At 34.3% G+C, this 20,138-nt stretch overlaps 1 protein-coding gene across 5 annotated transcripts in view; it reads left to right on the top strand.

Annotated features, from left to right (window-relative positions):
* Positions 1 to 20,138, top strand: part of ERC2 (ELKS/RAB6-interacting/CAST family member 2) — a 501,303-nt gene that overhangs the window by 185,194 nt on the left and 295,971 nt on the right. For 3 of the 5 annotated variants that reach the window (XR_009743829.1, XR_009743830.1, XM_061455881.1), the window contains exons 9-12: positions 5,506 to 5,643; positions 14,046 to 14,186; positions 14,743 to 14,883; positions 18,308 to 18,343. Coding sequence is in view for 1 of the 5 variants with exons in the window: in XM_061455881.1 (XP_061311865.1) it covers positions 5,506 to 5,643; positions 14,046 to 14,186; positions 14,743 to 14,883; positions 18,308 to 18,343 (456 nt within the window). In the remaining 4 variants the exon portion in view is untranslated. The remainder of the gene's footprint in view (positions 1 to 5,505; positions 5,644 to 14,045; positions 14,187 to 14,742; positions 14,884 to 18,307; positions 18,344 to 20,138) is intronic. The other 2 variants (XR_009743832.1, XR_009743831.1) reach the window with 1 other exon arrangement.

Raw genomic sequence — 20,138 nt, 5'->3', positions numbered from 1 at the left:
TATGTCTTTTTCTGTTTTTTAAGCTTGTCAAGTAGAGCAAATTCTGAAAGACTATTTTCTTTCCTCCTTGGACTATGTGAATTGGAAAGGTAGCAGTAGGGTAATTACTAGTTCATGCCACTTCTCTGTTGCTCTTGTCATCAGGTTAATGTGAGGGCTGATGTCTGAAGCAGCGTTTGCTTCATTAGCTCCTTTGTGACAGTTGCTGTGCAGGTGCACTTTGTTTGCTACTTTGAACTGTAGTCCTAAAGGAAGTTTGGGTAACAACTATTCAGACAGATCAGTCCTCTTTTGTGAAAACCTTACAGACCCATTGGAGACTGCTTTCTTCTTGGATGTGCACTGTTCCCTGGCTGGAAATGTTTTACATAACCTGAAGGGTTGTGTACAATTTGTGGACAGCTTTACAAATGCCTTTATTGTCTCTGGTTTAGTAACCTGCTGTCATATTGATAGTGTAGGATTGAGCCGGTCATAATGCTTTGGGCCATCTGAAATCTCAGATGTTTAAAAAAGTCTTGTGGAGCAAAATAATGAAAGCTATTGGAACTACTTATGAAATCTGAGATTATTTTATCATGTCATGATTAGATTAGCAAGCTTTTTTCCAATTACCTTGGAAAAACCAAAGATTAGTGCAAACCTAAACCTTATACTTTAATAGATATATTTAATTGCAAGCAGCAAACTCCCATTTTTATAGCATTTTAGAGAGCTTTATATCATAGGATATTTTTTCAAGGTAACATTTGTTTTAATTTTTTGAATCTATATGTATTTTGACTTTTGGAAAAAATATTCCTAATTAACATTTTTCTGTCTACCTGCTTAAAAGGAAGGAAAACAAGGTGAAAGTTAGCAGTACTGCATGATGGAACACTTTGGGGGCTAGTCTCTTTTGAAACAAAAGACCATTCTGCAATGTCAAACTGTTGAAGTTCCCCTTCAATGAACTCATTCTGGTAATTGAAATCCTGTTTAAACTGAAAAAATGTATTTAGGTCATATCATGAATGTTAGTTGGAGCCATAGCTTCCCCCTCTCGCCCCATAGGGTGAAGCTTCAAATAGCTGTGGTAAGGCCTGTTAATTTTTAAATATTCTGGCTGACCTGATATTTAATAACTGATAAAAATTTCTGGCTGAAGACCTATAGTGCTTGCCAAAAACCCTGCCTCTGTATAGTGAGCTTTCAGGTAGTAATATTTTTACAGGCATGGTAGGGAAAAATGATTTCATTTTTTTCTTGAGTATTTCGTTACAAATTATGCATGTACACACACACATAAATGAATGGAGATGTTAGGACATCTGTACATACTTCTTCTGTTCTACTGAGTCACTACCAAAGCTGGTTTCATGTTCTGGGATATACTGAGATGTTTCTGAAAAGGATCACATGAGACAGAACATTTATTATGAGTCTTACAAATAAAAATAAATTGTATATAGACATATAGAGTATTTGCCTTTGAACAATACCTAAGCATTTGTTTTCTATTTTCATTAATAGATACAACTTTTTGTCTTTTATGTATATCTGTGAGGCACCTGCATAAGTTTGAGATGAGTGGTAAGATTTAAAGTAGTTATAGTTAATGCTTTTGGTGAATGAATGCCATTGTTTATTATATCTCTCTTTGTTGTAATTCCATTAACTGTTCAAAGCTGAATGTACCAGTACTTGGGAAATTGTTCAGTAGATTTTTTTTCCTTAAAATAGTGAGGAGCTTTTTTTTTTTCTTTTTGTAAGTAGTGAATATGAAAGATTAAAATGTCCTGTTTCCTCCCCTGTGTTCTAAATTAAAATTAAACTAAACTTGTATTATTGATCTACCTCACTGGAGCAGACATGACCTGTGTTTTAAGACAGAATTAATCTCAACGAGTTCATCTTAGAGAACTTGTTGTTTGAGTTATTTAAAACTCAGATACAGAGCTGGGAGGAAAGTATGTGGTTTCCTGGCTTCACTAGCTAGGCCCAGGAAGCTTCTGATAACTTTTCTCTTACACTTTAATGTGTATCTCTAAAGGCAGATTGTTATAACATGGAACATTTTCTTTTATTATAGAATTTTCTTTCAGATTTGTTGGTACGCTACCTTAATTTTGATAATGAAAGTAATTTTCTTTTGAGAACTTGGGTTACTATAGAATTTAAAAATCTGTCTGTGGGTGAGGTTTAATTTAATCCCTTGAGTATTTATGAAACATTTCTGAGACCTCACCAAAAAGTGACGAGATTAGCACTTGCAGTTTATTGACAGGATGCCTCGTAGGAAAAACATCTATCTGTAAGGACGTTGTTTTTTAAAAGGGACTAAAGTCTGTTTCTGGGGATAAACATGTTATGAAATACAGAACAAATTTTGGGGGCAGTTTCTCTTCAGACAGTTCACGACATAGGGACGTAGCAGTTTACAGAGTTAAGAATTACGTGTTGACAAAACTGCACAGTAAGTAATTTCCTAACAGATAAAAATATAAGTGCTTGAGGATTAAGAATGTCTTAACAGTCCCTGGCATAAATTAAATTCAGACATGTGCAAAAGTAAGTCATTATTCAGCAATAAAATTGTATCCTTGCATATATGCTTGTGCCTAAATATATGCTGGAGAGTGACAGAGGTTACCAGAGGGTTTGTTGTTCTTTCTGGGTTTAAAAAACCCAGGAAAAACGAAGTCATATCTTGTGTTCCAACATTTTAGCATGTGAGACTGCTTGATCTCTTTGTCTCCCGTAATCTTTTTGAGAGAACTCTCTGTGCTTAACTGGTCATAAAATCTTGTCTGCAGTAGCAGTTCTTTACTAATAATCCCGTGCCCATCCCAACAACCAAACAAATACTCTGTGGTACTGATTCTACTTTCACATACCCCAGTGTGGTCCTGTTCCCATCAAAGTATTTCCTTCAGATTTCTATAGCACAAATAGAAGAATAATCAGATCCTTTCCTCTTATTTTATCTATGGACTATGTGTTGAATGACTTATTTTAAAGTAGTTGTGATTCAGTGGGGATGTTTTTAATTTGCTGCCTGTTCTCTTTACCTCTGAGGAAAGAATTTTGTAAATGCTGAATAATTTTGGAACATGTTTTCTTGGTTAAGGGTTGGATCATATTTTAAATTAGTTTTAAGAGGAAGGAAATAGTGTAAATGCTGTGGAATTCAGATAAGCACTGTGCATAGGAAATAAGTACTTTAATTTAGGTTGCTTAGAATTGGTAGGTCAAACTGATGGTAATAAAGGACCAGATCTTAACTTTGTTTCAAAGAACATGTAATCAATATGCACTCTCCTGTTTTATTTCCCGTTTTGCTGGAGAATTTATTTTGGTGCTGATGATATGTGCAATTGCTGAAGTATTCCACAGGGTGTCATGAGGTAGTTGTTGGAATCGTTAATACTTGGCTGAAAGTAAAGAAACATAGTGTGCAGTCCTCTGAATGCCATTTAATGTAATTTTAGATGTGACTAATACACATGCCATAAAATAAAAAGTTCTTAACTCATTAACACATGTATCGCATTTCTGTATCTGTATAAAATATACACACGAGGAAAAATGTTACGAGAGGTGGTTTACAAGAGTGAGCTATTCTATGTCAGGTCTTCCCCAAAAACCTTTCTATAATTACCTTAGTATTTTATAGTTTACAGAGCAAGTGGAATCTTTGGCTGTAGCAGCAATCTGACATACCAAACTATGTAGAAAAACCCGAAAGTTCTACAGTGCTGCTTGTATTTGCCATACTGTTATAAAGAATTTCTAATTAGAATGTGCTCCTCCAAACTGACTTTCAATTTTTTTTTTACTTTTAATTTTTATTTAAGTTCTTTTAAAATTTAAACTTATTTAAACAAGCTTTATACAGTGCGCACAGCTGTACTCTGGATTTTATGATTTGTTAATTATAGATATATATGATGTCAAAGCTTAACTTCAGGCTTCTTTTCATGCACACGTGTAATACAGCACGAGGAGAATTTTTACTAAAGTATGCTGCAAATTAAAGTGTGTTTGGTTATGGTGATGCATTTTTGTATATGGAGACTAAATTTTGATTGACTGAAGTATTGACTTCTGCAGAGCTGCACAGGCACTGAATTCAGCTTCAGGTTCGTAAAAGAATTAATGGTAATTATGAGGGATCCTGCTTCTGTTAAAATTTGAATTTCTTTAAATGGAAGTTATATTGGCCATGAGAAAGATTACATTTCATTATGAAATGAACAGCAAAAATTGATTTCAGTAGCAACAGAACATGATCCAAAGTGTAAAATCACCGATGAAAGTAAGAATTTCAATCTCTGTTGACAGTAATAATTTCTCTAATTTTAACAGCATATTTAAAACCTGTTTTGAACAGGTGACACTGTATGGATTTAAGCATATCTGGCTGTATTATTTAAATAGTAGAAATACTATAGGCTTATTATTATAAGACTCTATAGAATAAATAATAGACTACTTATTTTTCTTGTTACTCTTTATTTGTAGAACAAATGTTATATGTATTATGGAACAGTTTTTGGTTTATGCAAGTGGCATAATAGTGAGTGGCAGGAGGAGTGTAGGATGAGGGGAGGGATGTTGGTTCTTCCGACAGACAGTTAATAAAATTTGAACACATGATGTACCGTACCACATCATCTCTGCCTTATGCCCAGAAGGTCATCAGCCGTAGAAGGCGATTGCCATGATAATCAGAAGCTGAGTCCTTCTGTTCAGATTTGCTTCCAAAATCTACGCGGTCCTGTGAACAACTTTTTGTGCAAAATGTTTTTGACTTAACCACTATAAATCATGACCTGTTTAACAGATGACTGTGTTTATAAGTACCTTAGCAATATGTTTAAATACTCACTAGAGGAAGAACTACATCCATTTAAAGCTGTTTTAATACCCAAAATAGAGTGACATAGTTTAAATCTTCATGAAGATGAACAAAGTGAACACAAATGGTGGCGTTTGGTTTGTTTTCTTCTTGTTTCTGGGTTTGGGTTTTGAAATATAAGCATCCTGATTTCTGTCCAGGTGAGTTTCCTTTACAGCAGCATGCCATGGAAGAAGAGGGTTTTAGATAGGTAGGTTGTCCTTCTTCAGTTTAAGGCTTACTAAACTCGCTTTGCCTCTCTCTTTCTTTGTGCTTCTTATTGCAACTAGAATAATCTAAAGGGGTAATTCCACACATACTTTGAATTACTGAGATAATGCAGTACCTTAAACTAATGATTAATATCAGAAAATATTTAAATAATAAAATACCTGACCCCACTGAGATTTTTCCTATAATTTATTAGAAAATAATACTTCTTAGCAAAGGAAAACAAAATAGGAAGGTCAGAAATTAAAAACTGTTGACATTATACCATGTAAAAACTTTGCAGTGTACTAAGGCATATGTATCATGTAATATGTATACATTCAGTTGATACTAGCACCCACTCTTTGAGTGTTAAAACAAGGCTGATGAATATTCTAACCTGTTTCTATTTTCAGATTGAAAATCTACAGGAGCAACTTAGGGACAAAGACAAACAACTAACTAATCTAAAAGACAGAGTGAAGTCATTGCAGACGGATTCTAGTAACACAGACACAGCACTAGCAACCTTAGAAGAAGCTCTCTCAGAAAAGGTAATGTTTTCCCATGAAATAGCATTTTGTGCTGCTATTAAGGGTGAAGTGTGTCCATAAAATGTCTTTTTAAGTTGGTGTGGACCTTTCAAAAGGAGCCACACCAACTTAAAAATGGGCCTTGTCAGGAAAGCAGGGGCCTCTGCTCTGGTAGGATGGGCAAGGAGTGATTCCCAGCTGATGAACTGAAACATGGCTCTGTGGTAAAGAAGGATGCCCTTTTAAATCGGGATGGAGTAAGTGGCCCAGGAGATGGGAAATTTTTCTCTTAGTCAATAGAATGGGTGGGTGTTCCTTGAAAGAACTGAAAGGCATGAACACCTGACTTAAAGAAGGTAGAGTCTGGGGCATTTTTATGACTTTATGATCTTGATCGTCTTATTCTGCTGTCTGTTAAGCAAAGCGTAACTGAAGAGGCAACATCAGGTGACTGTACCAGCTGTTGCCTTGGCTTGCTGTTAGCACTATTGGTTTCCTACAGTTAGTTTATAAATAAGTTTATTTCATAAAAGAATGGAGGTTTTTTGTTTTCTTTAAAAGCTATATGCCTTTAATTTGAAAATACCTATAGCAAAAGGGATAAATCTAGACTGTTTAAATTAGTGGCAACATTCCTACCAGTTCCAGTGATGTCAGGGTTTTTATTTCAGTTGACTTTGAGTACGAGGTAATCCAAGGGAATTTGTATGCCAAAAAAAAAATAGTACAAGTATTCACTTTTTATAGCTTACAGATCTTTTTATATATATATATATCTTAAATGCGCACAGATGAGTGCAACTAATTAACGTATTCTGTGCCATTCTGCAGTGTGTAATCTTATGAAGGTATTTATGACTGTATATGGCTCTAAAATGCCACGGTGGTGTTGGCATTAACACCTGAAATGCTAATGTTGGATTTTTTTTATTTCTTGCTATGTTTGATCATCTTACTAACATTTGTTTGGTTAACAACAGTGAAAAAGTTGGCATTACTGTTATTTCTGTGGCTTCATACAGATAAGTTTACAGCATTTATGCAGTAAAGAAAGTTACATGCTAATCTGGACAGGGCACTCACCAATCTCACTGCATATGATTAAAAAAATGACACAAAGTACTTTTCAGTCTGTTTTTCCTCCATGTAAATGATCTTTTATGGATTAGTCTACATTGTTGCTTGCCCAAAATGCTCATAGAGGCAGCTGAGATTTTAAAGCCATGATGCTACTGTTGTCAATGTACAAAGCAGTGTGAGTGTCTCACAGCAAACTTGCCAGTTCTCCCGTGTGACTGAGCGTAGATTGTCAAAAGCCATTTGTATCCCATTTTCTGCCTCAGTTATATCTGCAGCACTTCAGAGAAAGTGCAGTTATGCAATACTTCTTAGCTGGGTAATTTGCTAAGTTGCAATCTGTCTTCAATTGTAATGTTATTTCTCTCTTGAAAATATTAAATTCATGACAGTTTGCCAGGGTTCAGAGTAGAAGCAGCTAGTGTGGAGCTATTGAATAGATCGTATATAGTCACCTTCTCATTACCAGAAATACAAAAGATTAAGAGGTACTGGGTTAAAAGCTAACCTAAGTTAATGAGTGGCAATTAGTTGTTCTCAAGTCATTTTGTACCCCTACCATTCTAAAAACATTTGAAATAAATGTAAACTCGTTAGTAAATGTAAAAAGTTCTTATAATCTTGATGAAGTTCAGTATGTATCTGAAAATAAAATACTCTATTAATATCAGACATACAAATAGTAATATTTTACTAAACTCAGGATGTGATATTTTCAATATTGTAGTGAGGATTTGTCCCAGAGTTTGATTAAAAATTGTGCTGTAAAGTTTCTTTGGGTATATGATAACTTGAAATGTGGCAACACTAGAGACGCTGATGGTATGAAAATTGTGTGTCAAGCTTTATTTCATTGATTTGATGGAGATTCAAAGTTCAAGAAATGATGCTAGTTTTCATATTTTCAAAAAATTTGATAAACTTCGATGCTTCTCTGAAATGTGTTCTTGCAGTTCATGTCAACTTCATTTGGACTTGTGTGGATATATATGAACAGACACTTTTTAAAAGAATCAATGTGATTAGTGGTTTTTCCAAGTGGAATTGATTAGAACTCACATGGGGTCCGTAAGGTTGAATTCTGTGCAAAGTAGTCACTTTGCTTACATCCAGTCAGCTGAGAATGGCATCTTTCCTGCAGTGTTTGCAGGCTGCTCTGAGACACACATACAATGATTCATAGAATCAATCACAGGATGCTTAGGTCTGGAAGGGATGTTTTCCTCTGGCAGAGATTTTTATCTTTTTGCAGCTGATGAAGGCAATGGTATCTATTGTAAGCAAATTCTTTCGAGATGTGTGAAGCTGAGTTATGCTGTGGTTTCTGGTGACTGTTTCAATCACTTATAGTGAGATTGTTAGAAGTTAGGTGGCAGTCTATAAAGGGAAATACTCAATATGTTAGTGATGCTTATCATTCTATTTTACTTCAGAAATGGTACTTTGTTACTGTTAGAAAAACATTATACAGAATTATTAAATAAAACCCTCTCTAAGAAATGAGCTTTATAACTTTTAAAAGTCAGTCCCATTGCTGGCAAATCTTTTTACAGTTGAGGAATGATTAGTATATTAGATTAAAAAAGGAGGAGGAAAGCGACACTGCAGAGCAGAATTAATTACGCAGCTTTTGAGAAGCAGGGTAACTTGATCTTAGAGCATTAGACACAATGAAGAGGAGATTTCCATGGTAAAAGCTTCTCTCTATGATTTTTATTGTTTGTTATACAAAGAAATAATGCATAATTTCATTCAAGGTAGATTTTTCAGTCTCTGGGATGTACTTACACATTGAAAGAAGCCAGCAGGCATCTTATAGAAGCGCCAAATGAACTAGTATGTCTACTTTTATGGTGTCTTCTGGCAGCTAAATACTTTGACATTTTATTCTTGCGTATGTGTGTCATTCCTATTTGTGTCCAGCATTCCAGCTCACCGTGGCTGCTCTCAGTCAGTAACCTTTCTTATTCCTTTTCCCATCTACAGTAACATTCTTAAGACCTACGGATTTTATTACTACTTATTTACTTTTTCCACTGCAGATACTGGTAGAAATAGATTTTTGTCCAAATAGGAGATAACAAGAACCCTTTAGTGATAGTTTCTTGTTAACAAGTGCATCAATATAAGTACTTTTATAAGTCTAAATTTGTAATGCTCTCAAGAAAGGATGCTGCTGCTTTCATTCAAGCACACCTGGTTTCCATGGAAATACATTGCTTGGTTTTTGTTTATTTGTTTTTCCTAGAAATTGTATCAGACCAACTTTGTAGCTGAATGTAGCTGAAGATTAGGTGAAATTTTTGGCTTTACCTTAATTCTTTGGCAATACAACAGTTTTTTCGAATTTTAATTTTAAAAATAATGAAGGTAATACTCCAAGAAGCTCTTTTAAAACAGAAATCAAGTTTATAGCAGCTTGGTTAACCACAATTCAGTAAAATGGAATTTAATTGCTTTTCTTAGTTTCTATTGGAAGAAAAGATATGATCATATGATACAAATGAATTATGAGGCTATTTTTAAAGTCCAAAACTCAAATGTTTGAGCATCATGTTTTTCCTGCATTGTTCTTGAAAATACTCAGATTGAGATTTTGGCTCTCAATTAGGAACTGTGGCTCCTTATTCTTCATGAATATAGTTTTTCCCAATTATTTGTCTCTGATTTTCTTTCATATTTAGTGACTAGGTAACTGGTAATAAATGAGAAAACATTGTAGACATCATAAAACAGCATCAAAGTTTCCCAAAATGGACTCTTAAATTTTTGGGTCATCCTGGCAATATTACTGGTATAATTTGTTCTCTTGCCAGGAATCAGAAACAAATTAGCAGAACTGCAGTCACTTTTGAGTGCATTTTATAACTGAATTGAAAAAGGTATTAAGTCCTTCAGCCCTAAGTTTGGACCCTCTCCTAAATACTGAAAATAATTAACAACAATAAATTACAATGCAATAAACAAAAAAAAGCTTTAGAAAAAACAAACCAGTTTGAAAATCACAATATGGAAAAGTGCTATCAGCTTCCTTGATGTTCTAACAAGAAGCTTTTCAAAGAATATCTCAGCTCTTGGACTGTCCCAAAGCAGCTCAAGAGGTTGCTTTCATGAAGCTGATATTTATAAAGTTGGTCCTACTGTAGCAGCATACAGCAGATAAGCAATTGAGTATGTCTGATAATGGAGCTATATGCTGTGGCAATTCAGTTCCTGCTTCTGTGATAAAGTGCTTCTGTGATAAAAATTCTAAATAGATTAGACCTGTGAGGTCCTAGATTAGTGCATAAGGAAAGCTTGCCAATGCAAATAAGACTGAAACAAGAACACATTGTTGGGATTTCTGCAAGTTAGCTGTTAATCAAGTAAAACATGGTATATTAGGGCCTTTTAACACATTTTTGACATTTAGCCTTATGCGGCTGACAGATAAATTAGTCTTCTTTTGTGATTGACTGAGAAAAGAATTATACCGTTCATTAATCAGATGAAATAGTATTCAATCAATTCAATTCATTATAGGTGAAAAAGAATCATATAGGTAAATAAATTTTAAAGAGGGAATGGTATAAAATTAAGTCTGAATATCACTAGGTGCATTCTAATGGTTATTAAACCATTCCACTTAGTGAAGGCTGGCATTCTAACACTAATATTCAAGGGGTTAAGGATTTATATTTTTTTTACTCAGAATAACCTGAAGTACCCTATAAAATGGTTTGGGTTGGGAGGAACCTTAAAGATCTTCTAGTTCCAACCTCCTGCCACAGTGAACACCTTCCACTAGACCAGGTTGCTCCAAGCCCCATCCACCCTGTCCTGAAACACTTCCCCAGATGAGGCAGCAGCAGCTTCTCTGGGCAGCCTATGCCAGTGCCTCACCACTCTCACAGTAAGGACCTTCTTCCTTATATCTAATCAAAATCCCCCCTCTTTGAGTTTAAAGCCATTTCCCCTTTGTCCTATCACTACATGTCCTTGTAAATAGTTCCTCTCTAGCATTGTTTTAGATGCCTTTAAGTACAGGAAGACTGCTCTAAGGTCTTCGCAGAGCTTCCTCTTCTTCAGGCTGAACAATTTACCCACTGTGTTGTACAAGACAGCATCAAATGCTTTGTACGAGTCCAGGCAGATGACAGCAGTCGTTCTTCCCTTATTCACTACTGCTGTAGCCTGTTGTAGAAGGCCACCAAATTTGTCAGGCACGATTTGCCATTTTGGCTGTTACCAATCACCTCCTTATTTTCCATGTACTTAACATGCATAGGATCTGCTACATGATCTTGCCTGGTACTGAAGTGAGACTGACTGGCCTGTAGTTCCTCAGCTCCTCCCTTTCTCCCTTTTAAAATATATCATCCCTTTCTCACATAATCTATATCAGGAAAAGCCAGCAAACAGTAAAATTAAAGAAAGAAAAAAAAAGGTAATATATTTGCTGGTTTGTCATTTGTGTAATACTCAGCAGTGTGCTGTTGAAGGACCTTCATTCTGTATGAGCACATTTCTATCTTGAAATCCTGACAGCTGTGATTTAAAGGGAGATTTTGCCATTGGGCTGAATGAAGCCAGGAGTTGTCTACATCTGCAGTTCCAGAGGTATCGGTGTATAGACAGCTGATAATGTCTTGGAAATAGATTTTTGGCTAGCCTGCTAACTCTAGTTTTGATCATCTCTTTTTTACTGTGTGCAAACTGGAACATACTATGCCATCAATGTGTATTTGTTTCTGAATGAAGTAGATATGCGAGTTTTATATAAGTAGTCAACACTTTTCTGTGAAGATTCTTAACAGTAACACTAATTTCCTAACATGTATGTTCAGTTAGGGAAAGTAGTCCCTGATGTCAGGGGAATGCTAAATGCAAAAGGAAAGTATCACTATGAACTTCCACACTTTTGAAAAAATTTTCCTCAGAAACTAGGCAGAAAAAAATAGCTATACCAGTATTCTTATTCTGACATTGTTCAGTATAGTGCTTATTGCTTTTTGGTGTCTAAAAGATTCAAAATACATTTATTTACAAACTCAAATATAACTACTTACATGGTAAAGATTTTAATCTAATTGTTTTAAAACCTTCTAATAACATTCAATTTTAATAATTTATTTTTATATATATACAGTATAAAATACTTGATTTTTTAAAGTGATAGGTATTGGTGAAACAAATTCTTATAGCTAGAAGCCAGTATTATATATGTGGAAGTTAAAAAAAAAATCAGAAGGAGATAAATGTTTTAAGTGGCTCTATAAGGGATATATTTGAAATATATCACATTTTTCAGTTAGCCCTAGTTCCACATCCAATAATAGACTAGTTATACAGCAGCATCTACGAAGATTAATACCGCACATCTGCTTTTGATACTTGATCTTAATAGCTCACGTTACATGCTAAATTTTACATTTGCTATGTAAGCGTATTGCAGAAGTTAATTTAAAAATATTTAAAACAAAAAAGGAAATATAAAAACTAAGATTTAAGTTAAAATTCTAATATGCTTACTTGCACTTACACTGTGGTCTACACTTAGCTGTCTAATAAGTGACCACAAATGTTAGAGACTTCAGATAAGTAATGATAAATGTTAGAAGCTGAATTTTTCTATTTCTTTAATTGGCATTTAAATATTTTCAGGGAAATGTATGATCCATTAAAGTAAAATTGATTTTAAGTGTAATCAACTTTTAAATCAGTAGTTTAAAATAACAGAATATTTATTCAGTTCATACAGAAAATGGTTATTTGTTTTAGACTTTATACATGCAGATAAAACAGCATTTAAATGATAGGAGAGTGAATAAATGGGAGATCTTCATTAGATGCTTTGTGAAAGGCAGATATATATATAGAAGCTGAAAATAAAAGGGAACACCTACAGAAAACTTACCTGTCTTCTGAAAACACTGTATTCCATTTCCTAGTAAGGAGTTCCTTTTCTAAGTAGTATGAAGGGAGGAACAGAAAAGCAGAGGCAGTGGACACTTGCCACCAGAAATGCTGATGTGTTAGAAAGGAATAAATTGTGAAAACAGGGGAGGGAGACTGAGGAGAGGAGAAACAGCCAGTGTTTGAGGTACAGAATCTGTAAAATGTCTCTGCTTATTCCACAGAACCAAGACTTTTGGAGATCATCTAGTCCAACCCAGCTGCTCAAAGCAGAGTCAACTGGAGCAATTTGCCCACAGTCTTGTCCAGCTGGGTTTTGATTATCTCCAAGGTTGGAGTCTGCTGGAATGAAAATCAAAGCCTTGATTTTAGGCTCCTTTTTATGCATGTATGTGTTGATAGTTGGCTTTTTGCAAATTACGCCTTGAGCATAAAAAACCACAGAAACAGTCTTCAGAAGATCCTGTGGGGCTTTAATAAACATCGCATCTAGTGTATGGAGAAAAATGAAAGACTAGGACTGTCTGAATGATATATGCTTTTTAATGCTACTATTTCCACTTCAGCTAACTTCAATAATGAATTAATATTTTTTTTCATCATAACAGCTGAGTTTATTACAAATTAGAATGGGATGTACAGCTGCTTAAATGTTGCTTGCATTGTAGTGTTTGTTGAGGTATAACCACAGATGAGGCTGTATGGATACTCTCAGGTAAAGCTAAACTTCAAGTTAGTGTGTGTATAAGTGTGTATATATATATGTACATATATGTGTGTATATATGCATACATATATAGTGTGCATGTGTCTGTATATATATGGCAATATAAGGAATTATGAACGGAAGGAATTAGCATGAGCTTTTTCTCTCTAATACGAGTTTTCAATCATGTTGACCAGTTCTGTGAAACAGTATTTTAAATATTGGTCCTCTTTTTTCCTCTTGAAGTATTTTTTAAGACATGCAAACTGTAAGTTACTGATGGTTAGCAAGTGATTGATTTCTAATAGATTTGGAACCTTGAAAACTTCTTGCAAGCACTATAGAGTCTACTAGAATTCAAAAAACATAACCAAATTCAAGCTGAGTAAACCAGTCATGACTTCTCTGTTTTGAACTGTTATTCAAGACTTCAGTCACTTACGAATACAGGAAATGCATTAATGACATGAATAACTTTCCATATTTATCACATGATCAAACATATTCATATCGGTATAGACGTTTAATGACGTTTCTGTGCTATGTTACTCTTATCAAGTATTGAAAACTGATCTGATGCGTTTGAAATCAGGGGAAATCTTGCATGGACTTTAATACCATTAACATAATTATACTCTTCTTCTGAAGGTTGAGTTTTCTAAGTGCTACTTAATGTAAAGAAATTTTATTCTCTTTTCTCAAATGATTCCCAACTTTTCCATTTTGCAATTCTTTCCCTTGTTAGGAAAGAATAATAGAGCGCTTGAAGGAGCAAAGAGAGCGAGATGACAGAGAAAGACTTGAAGAAATTGAATCTTATAAAAAAGAAAACAAAGACCTGAAGGAGAAAGTTAATGCTTTACAAGCTGAACTGACGGAAAAAGAGGTCAGTCTTTCCAGTAATATCTATGCTTTTCTATCTATGTTATTGTGGTGGAAGAAAGTGCATTAGGATTACTCTTGAATTATTTTAAGTACTGAAATTCTGCCACTTCAGTGGTCAGCTTCTGGACTGCTATTTTCTTAATCATTCTTCATAGTACTCACTTTTGTACATAAAATATTGTATCAGTTCTTGCATAGTTGTGTGTCATTATCTCTACTTATTCCTTTATATAAGCCTCCAGTATGCTCAAGTATTCCAGCGTTGCTCCTGTTCTCGTTTGTCAGTTAGTTCAATAGAATTCAAAGTCATTGTACCTCCAGAATATAATGTCAGCCTGTGTGTATTACAAGTGTTTCTGTGTTTCAGTCCGTGCCAGCTCCTGTGATTCCAATTGGTTGTATTCTCAAAATGGTGTCTGTTGCTATAAATGCTTATCTCTGTGTCAACTCTTTTTGGGGAAGGGGTGGGGGAACAGGATCCGAGTGATCACTGAGTTGGCAATAAGGTAGTGTCCTGGTGACTAGGAATTAACTGTTTACTCTTGGTCGTTTTTCAGTCTAGTTTAATCGATCTCAAAGAACATGCATCTTCATTGGCATCAGCAGGGCTGAAAAGAGACTCCAAACTTAAGTCTTTAGAAATAGCCATAGAACAAAAGAAAGAAGAGTGTAGTAAGTTGGAAGCACAGTTGAAAAAGGTAAGTTCCATCTTAAACAAACCACAACAACAACAATTGGAAAAAAATCTTCTGGAGTAAATCTAAAATCTAGCCATCTTACACTATTTGCTGGTGCTTGCATCAAATGCTGCTAACTTTTTCTTATGAGGTTTGTATCAAAGCCACTAGTGAGCCTCAGAATTTATCCTGAATATGAGGGAATTCTGAGAAGCTGCTGCAAATAGATGAACTGGCAGTAGGACCTTAGAGGGAAAGTAGAAGAGCAGAAAGAAATTATCAAATTTCTATGTATGTGAGTTTATGCATCTTTTAGAAGTAGACTGAAATGTTTGTAGCATGGGAAAAAATTAAAGGCTCGTTGCAAGAATGCTGTACTTCCTAATAAAAAAAAAATTCTGCTTCCAAAACTGAAACTGTAGCTAGGTTTTATTTCGGCATGTTTTCGGCTGTGTTGGTGAACGCATATTTGTGATAATTAAGTGAAATAATGCATAGTTTATTTCCGCTAGCAATTCAGTATTTATATTCAGCAACTAATGGAAGCAAGCATTTAAAGGAAAACATACAAATCCTGCATTTTATAACGTGGTTTTATTTAAATGGATGCATCCAAATAGTTTTTGCTTAATGCATCTGCAAGTTTGTTGATGCCTTTTCTACCATACATTGTTTCTTTGACCTGTTTCTATGTTATTTGGTAATGTCTGCTCTCATTGTTCAAACCAATCTCATGATGTATTTGATGGGTTTAAGCATTATGTTTGCCCACTGCAATTCATGATTAACTGTATGTCAAACTTTAATTTTTTATATTGATATCTAATGTTTCATTTTCTAGAAAAGACTGCTTATTTGTTCTGTGAAGGTTGCCACTGTTAGGATAATGTTCTGACACTCTCTTTACCCAGGTTAATAGTATCCTGTGCCGTGTTTAAGTATTGTTTCAATAGCCTTACCCATGAAGAAGATGTTGCAAAGTATAAAGGATACCAGAGTGTAACCTTACACTTCTATTATTTTTAATTCAGAATAAGTATGTGCAATTAGGTGTCTGTGTTAAATGTTTGGTTGTAGAGAGGAAGGAAGGGAATCTTTATCAATAAATATATACAAAAGCTTTTAATGGAAACACAAATACTTTATATGTTTGATAGCTTATAAATGCTGTTGATGTCAGAATGAAAATATCCAAAGAAACTATTTCTTGGGAAGTCCTTTATTTTCTTTTGTTATAAAATCTGTTTGTTTACTTTGCACTTCACTACAAAATATTTTTCATTACTATCTGACATATCTTATTTTCTTCATTTAAAATAGTTACAAAAACCCTAAAAACACAGATCACTAAAAAAAAAAAGAAAAAAAAAAAGAAAAATCCTCTTTAAGGACTTGAAATCCTAAGTCAATCTTTTATGACCTTACATATATACACATCATAGAGTCATGGAAAAATAAGCACTTATAAAAGTCAGACAGTGTCTGGCCATCTTTTGTATAAAAAGGGAGTATGTTCCCTGCGCAGAAATACAAAGGATTATTAAATGAAAGTTGAAAACATAATAGGTTTATTATATCATAAATGCAGTGTAAAGCCCCAATGGAAATTCATCCAACATTTGTAGGAGACCAGGTTAAAATGTAGTTACACATTAAAATGTAGTTACAACCTTCTTTGTGGGCATGTTTAGTTGAACAGAAACAGTGACTGTTAATGATAGTAGACTCCAAACAGTAATTTTCAATTCACATTCTCTCTAATAAAATACTTTATGTTCAAACCTGTAAATATCCTGTGTTAAAAGTAATTGGTCCCCAGAAAACTACCTTCACCATGTTTTCACTTCTTAGGAAACTAACTGAAACAGAAATTGGGGTTATTCCTGCATATGTCTGAGTTAGAGTAGGAGGGAACATCAACATAGTTCAGAGTAAATTAACCTGCATGTCCCATAAGTGTGCTTATGTATGAACATTAACCACTATGAAAAGTAGAAGGAATGGGTACAGTTTATATCTCGTTTCCAAATTGACTCCAAAGGGCTCTCTGTTACTTTAAGAAATTTAAATGTAGCTTATCCATTACTCCTTTCTAGAAATATTATAGAGGAGACACTTTCATTGTGGTATTATAGAGCTATTATAATTTAGTTTTGATGTATATGTTTTAACAAATTAACTAATAAATATGAAGGTAGCATTCCATGCACATTTGCTAGGAGTTAGTTTTCCATGAGAACCGATGGTAATAAGTACTGTTCCTGAAAGAATATATGTCAAGTCCAAAGATAATCTGTAAATTAAAAAGAACCCCAACAACAAAACAAACAACCCACAACTTTATTTAAAAGTTTGTCTTCCCTTGTTTCCTTCCTGGTTTTGGAGAGAATAAGATTCATTTATTGATAATAAAGATAGTTCTTATTTGGTCTGATTACACCCAGTATTTTTCAGTATCACATAACTAGATTGTTTTAATTTCAGCAGAAGAAAATATGCTGATTCTAAACCCAGTATTTTAATTCTATGGAGTAGATGCATTTCAAAAAGTAATAAATAGGATATTCATAAAGAGTAACTATTCATGCGACTGTGCTGTATTTTTGTACACAAAATAATGTTTAAAACCGTAGACATCTTTATTAAACTTTCCGTGACAGAGATTCTGGATGAAATTCATAAAAGTAGAAAAAAAATCATAAACCAATGAGAATTGTCAATGATTTTTTTTTTTTTTTTTTGCCATAATATCAGTTTTTTTCACTTAGTTTGTATTGCTACTACTGAAAGAACAGCAGGAATTACCTAATAGGTAGCAAAGTGGTATATATATATGTGGGTGTGTGTATATGTATATAATCTTATTATCCACTCTAAAATTTCCTCCTTTTGTTGTTTTTCATTAACTTAAATTTACTTGCTTACTGACATACTGCAGTTGCTAAAGTACTTTTTTCCCAGCTGTACTGTTTGAATATCATTCTGCATAGAAAATTCAGTCTTGTGTTAAACAAAAAGAAAGTAATAAATTTAATGATACGATTTAATTAATCTTTTATTATTACCGTCTTTGAAGCTTTGGTGATAAATTGCAGCCTCAGCCAAAAGCACTTCTTGTGATTCATTGCTTGAGACCAGCACTTAATGTATCATCAAAAGTGGACACCTTTCTTTATTTCATGGGTTATTTAACTTGAGAAAGGGAAAGGAACACAAACCTTACATTTCTTACTCCAGCTATTCTTTCTTAGGAGCCAAAGTCAACATTTATGTTTCCCCAGTGCCTCTCACTTTCACCAAGGAATGTTTAGAATCTTAAATTTCTACTTTTTAATGACAAGTTCTTCTGTGCAAATGCACTGGTTTTGTTGAGCTAATGCTGTTTTCCTGGATCTTTCCTTCTCTTCCTGTCTGTGCTTCACTCCCTTCCAACTTTGCAATGTAGCAAGCTGAACAGTTGTTCAATCAGATGTACAATCCAGTAAGTTCTTCTTTAAAATGCCCGCTGTAACATATGAAAGCATGAGGATCCATTACCTTACTGTCTCGTGCCCTTCCTCTGTGGAGCTTTGCTGGATACTTCTGATGCTCACTATGCTGTATTCACGATACCCAAATAAATGAGCTTTGTGGACTTCAAGGCCATTTTTAAAATATGAAATGTGTTAAATAGGTACCTACAGCAATTCTGAGAAAAAAAACATCCTAGCCTTTGGGTCCTCAACTTCTCCATTAGAAAAAGCATGCAGATGATTTTTTTTTTGCTTTGCTTTGCTTTTTAATTCCTCCTTCTGCAGTACTTTATTTGATCCTTCAAACTTAGATAACGTTTATTCAGTTTATCTTAAGTAACAGAGTTGATTATGCAAGTAATAGTATCTAGGAAGTGACTAGTACTGTTTTAAAAAATGCATATGATTAAAATGATACAGATCAGTTTTACTCTCAAAAGGCTGTATACGTTCAGCATACATACATTAAGAATATGCAAACAAGCCTATCTAATCAAAGAAAGTGCTGAAATATAAAATAATGAACGCAAAGGGCAGTTAAGCCAAACAGTATTACTTGGGCTTTTTAAGTGTTATTATTCTTCCCAGCATCTGCTTTAATTGCACAATATCTATGCTTTTGACTTGACTGTGTCCCTTTTTCAGTTTGAGGAAGAGCAGTAACAACCATTGTCTCTGCAGAGAACAGTTTCCATTGTTTTGGCTGTGACTGTTACATTTAATGTGCTGTGAGCATCACAGTACAGAACAAATGATGTAACTCTAATAGAAATTTACAAGCTACAGTGTACTTAGTAATCATAGTTTGTACCTATTGAAGAACTGGTTTTGTAGTTCAGGTAATGTGGTGTTTTGCATTAGGGAAAATAATTGCCTTGACTGAATGTCCATGGACCAGGATTCCAGCTTTGGAGTCTATTAGTGCTAAGATTTGTAACTTCTAACCTTGTAATAGATAATGTCATGCCCTTTGTATGGGAAGAACAGTCCCACAGAATGTGCTGTATTTACTTTTAAAGTTACTGGTTAACTGTTTTTAGAATCCAGTTATAAATTGTTTGTAAGTAGCATAAGCCCTGATGTTATCACCTCCACCATCCAGCACGCTGATGGTCAAAGAGCTTTTTCCCTTTGAACAGTAAAACCCTTTTTTCTGTTATCATCTTGGCTCACCTTTGTGGTAGTTATTCTTCTATTTGTATCAGTTGCACTCCCACTATGCCTGTCTTTTCAGACTGGAGTCTTTTTTGTCTTAGTTTTAATCTTGATTTTAATAAATGCTTTCTAGTCCTTATTTCATTGTTAGTTATTCTGCTGTATGGAATTTGTTTGTTACTTCCTAGTCTATTTGTGTGCAGTATTCTCAAGTCAGTCCTTTTTTGGTTTTTATTTTTTCTGCCTTTAAGTGCTTCATTTTCAAAAGGACAGCCTGTTGGCAGTTCCAAAATAATGGATGCAAGTTCCATTTCCGTTGGCACCAGGCAGCAATTGTCATGCGTCCATGAGACAGGTTCTGTTGAGTAAACTTTTCTTGTTCTTCTTTTTTCTCTTGCTTATATGTGTATCAGCCTATTTTTAACAATGTAAGTAGCAATGATCCTCTGCTCCCTCAAAACCACCTAAGATCTTGAAATGAAATTGTGATTTGATTGAAGTTAATGGCAACATATTCTTCAAATTCTGCAAGGCTAAGATTTCACTTTTGTTCTTTGAGAGGGCATAATAGCAGTTACTTGAAATGTTAATAACTGCAGATCATCAAAC

Source organism: Pezoporus flaviventris, unplaced genomic scaffold (genome assembly GCF_033815535.1).
Source record: "Pezoporus flaviventris isolate CSIRO_AGI_PZ_B2104156 unplaced genomic scaffold, CSIRO_AGI_Pfla_v1 ptg000021l, whole genome shotgun sequence".
NCBI classification, from domain to species: domain Eukaryota; kingdom Metazoa; phylum Chordata; class Aves; order Psittaciformes; family Psittacidae; genus Pezoporus; species Pezoporus flaviventris.
This window is presented reverse-complemented; position numbering and strand designations above follow the sequence as displayed.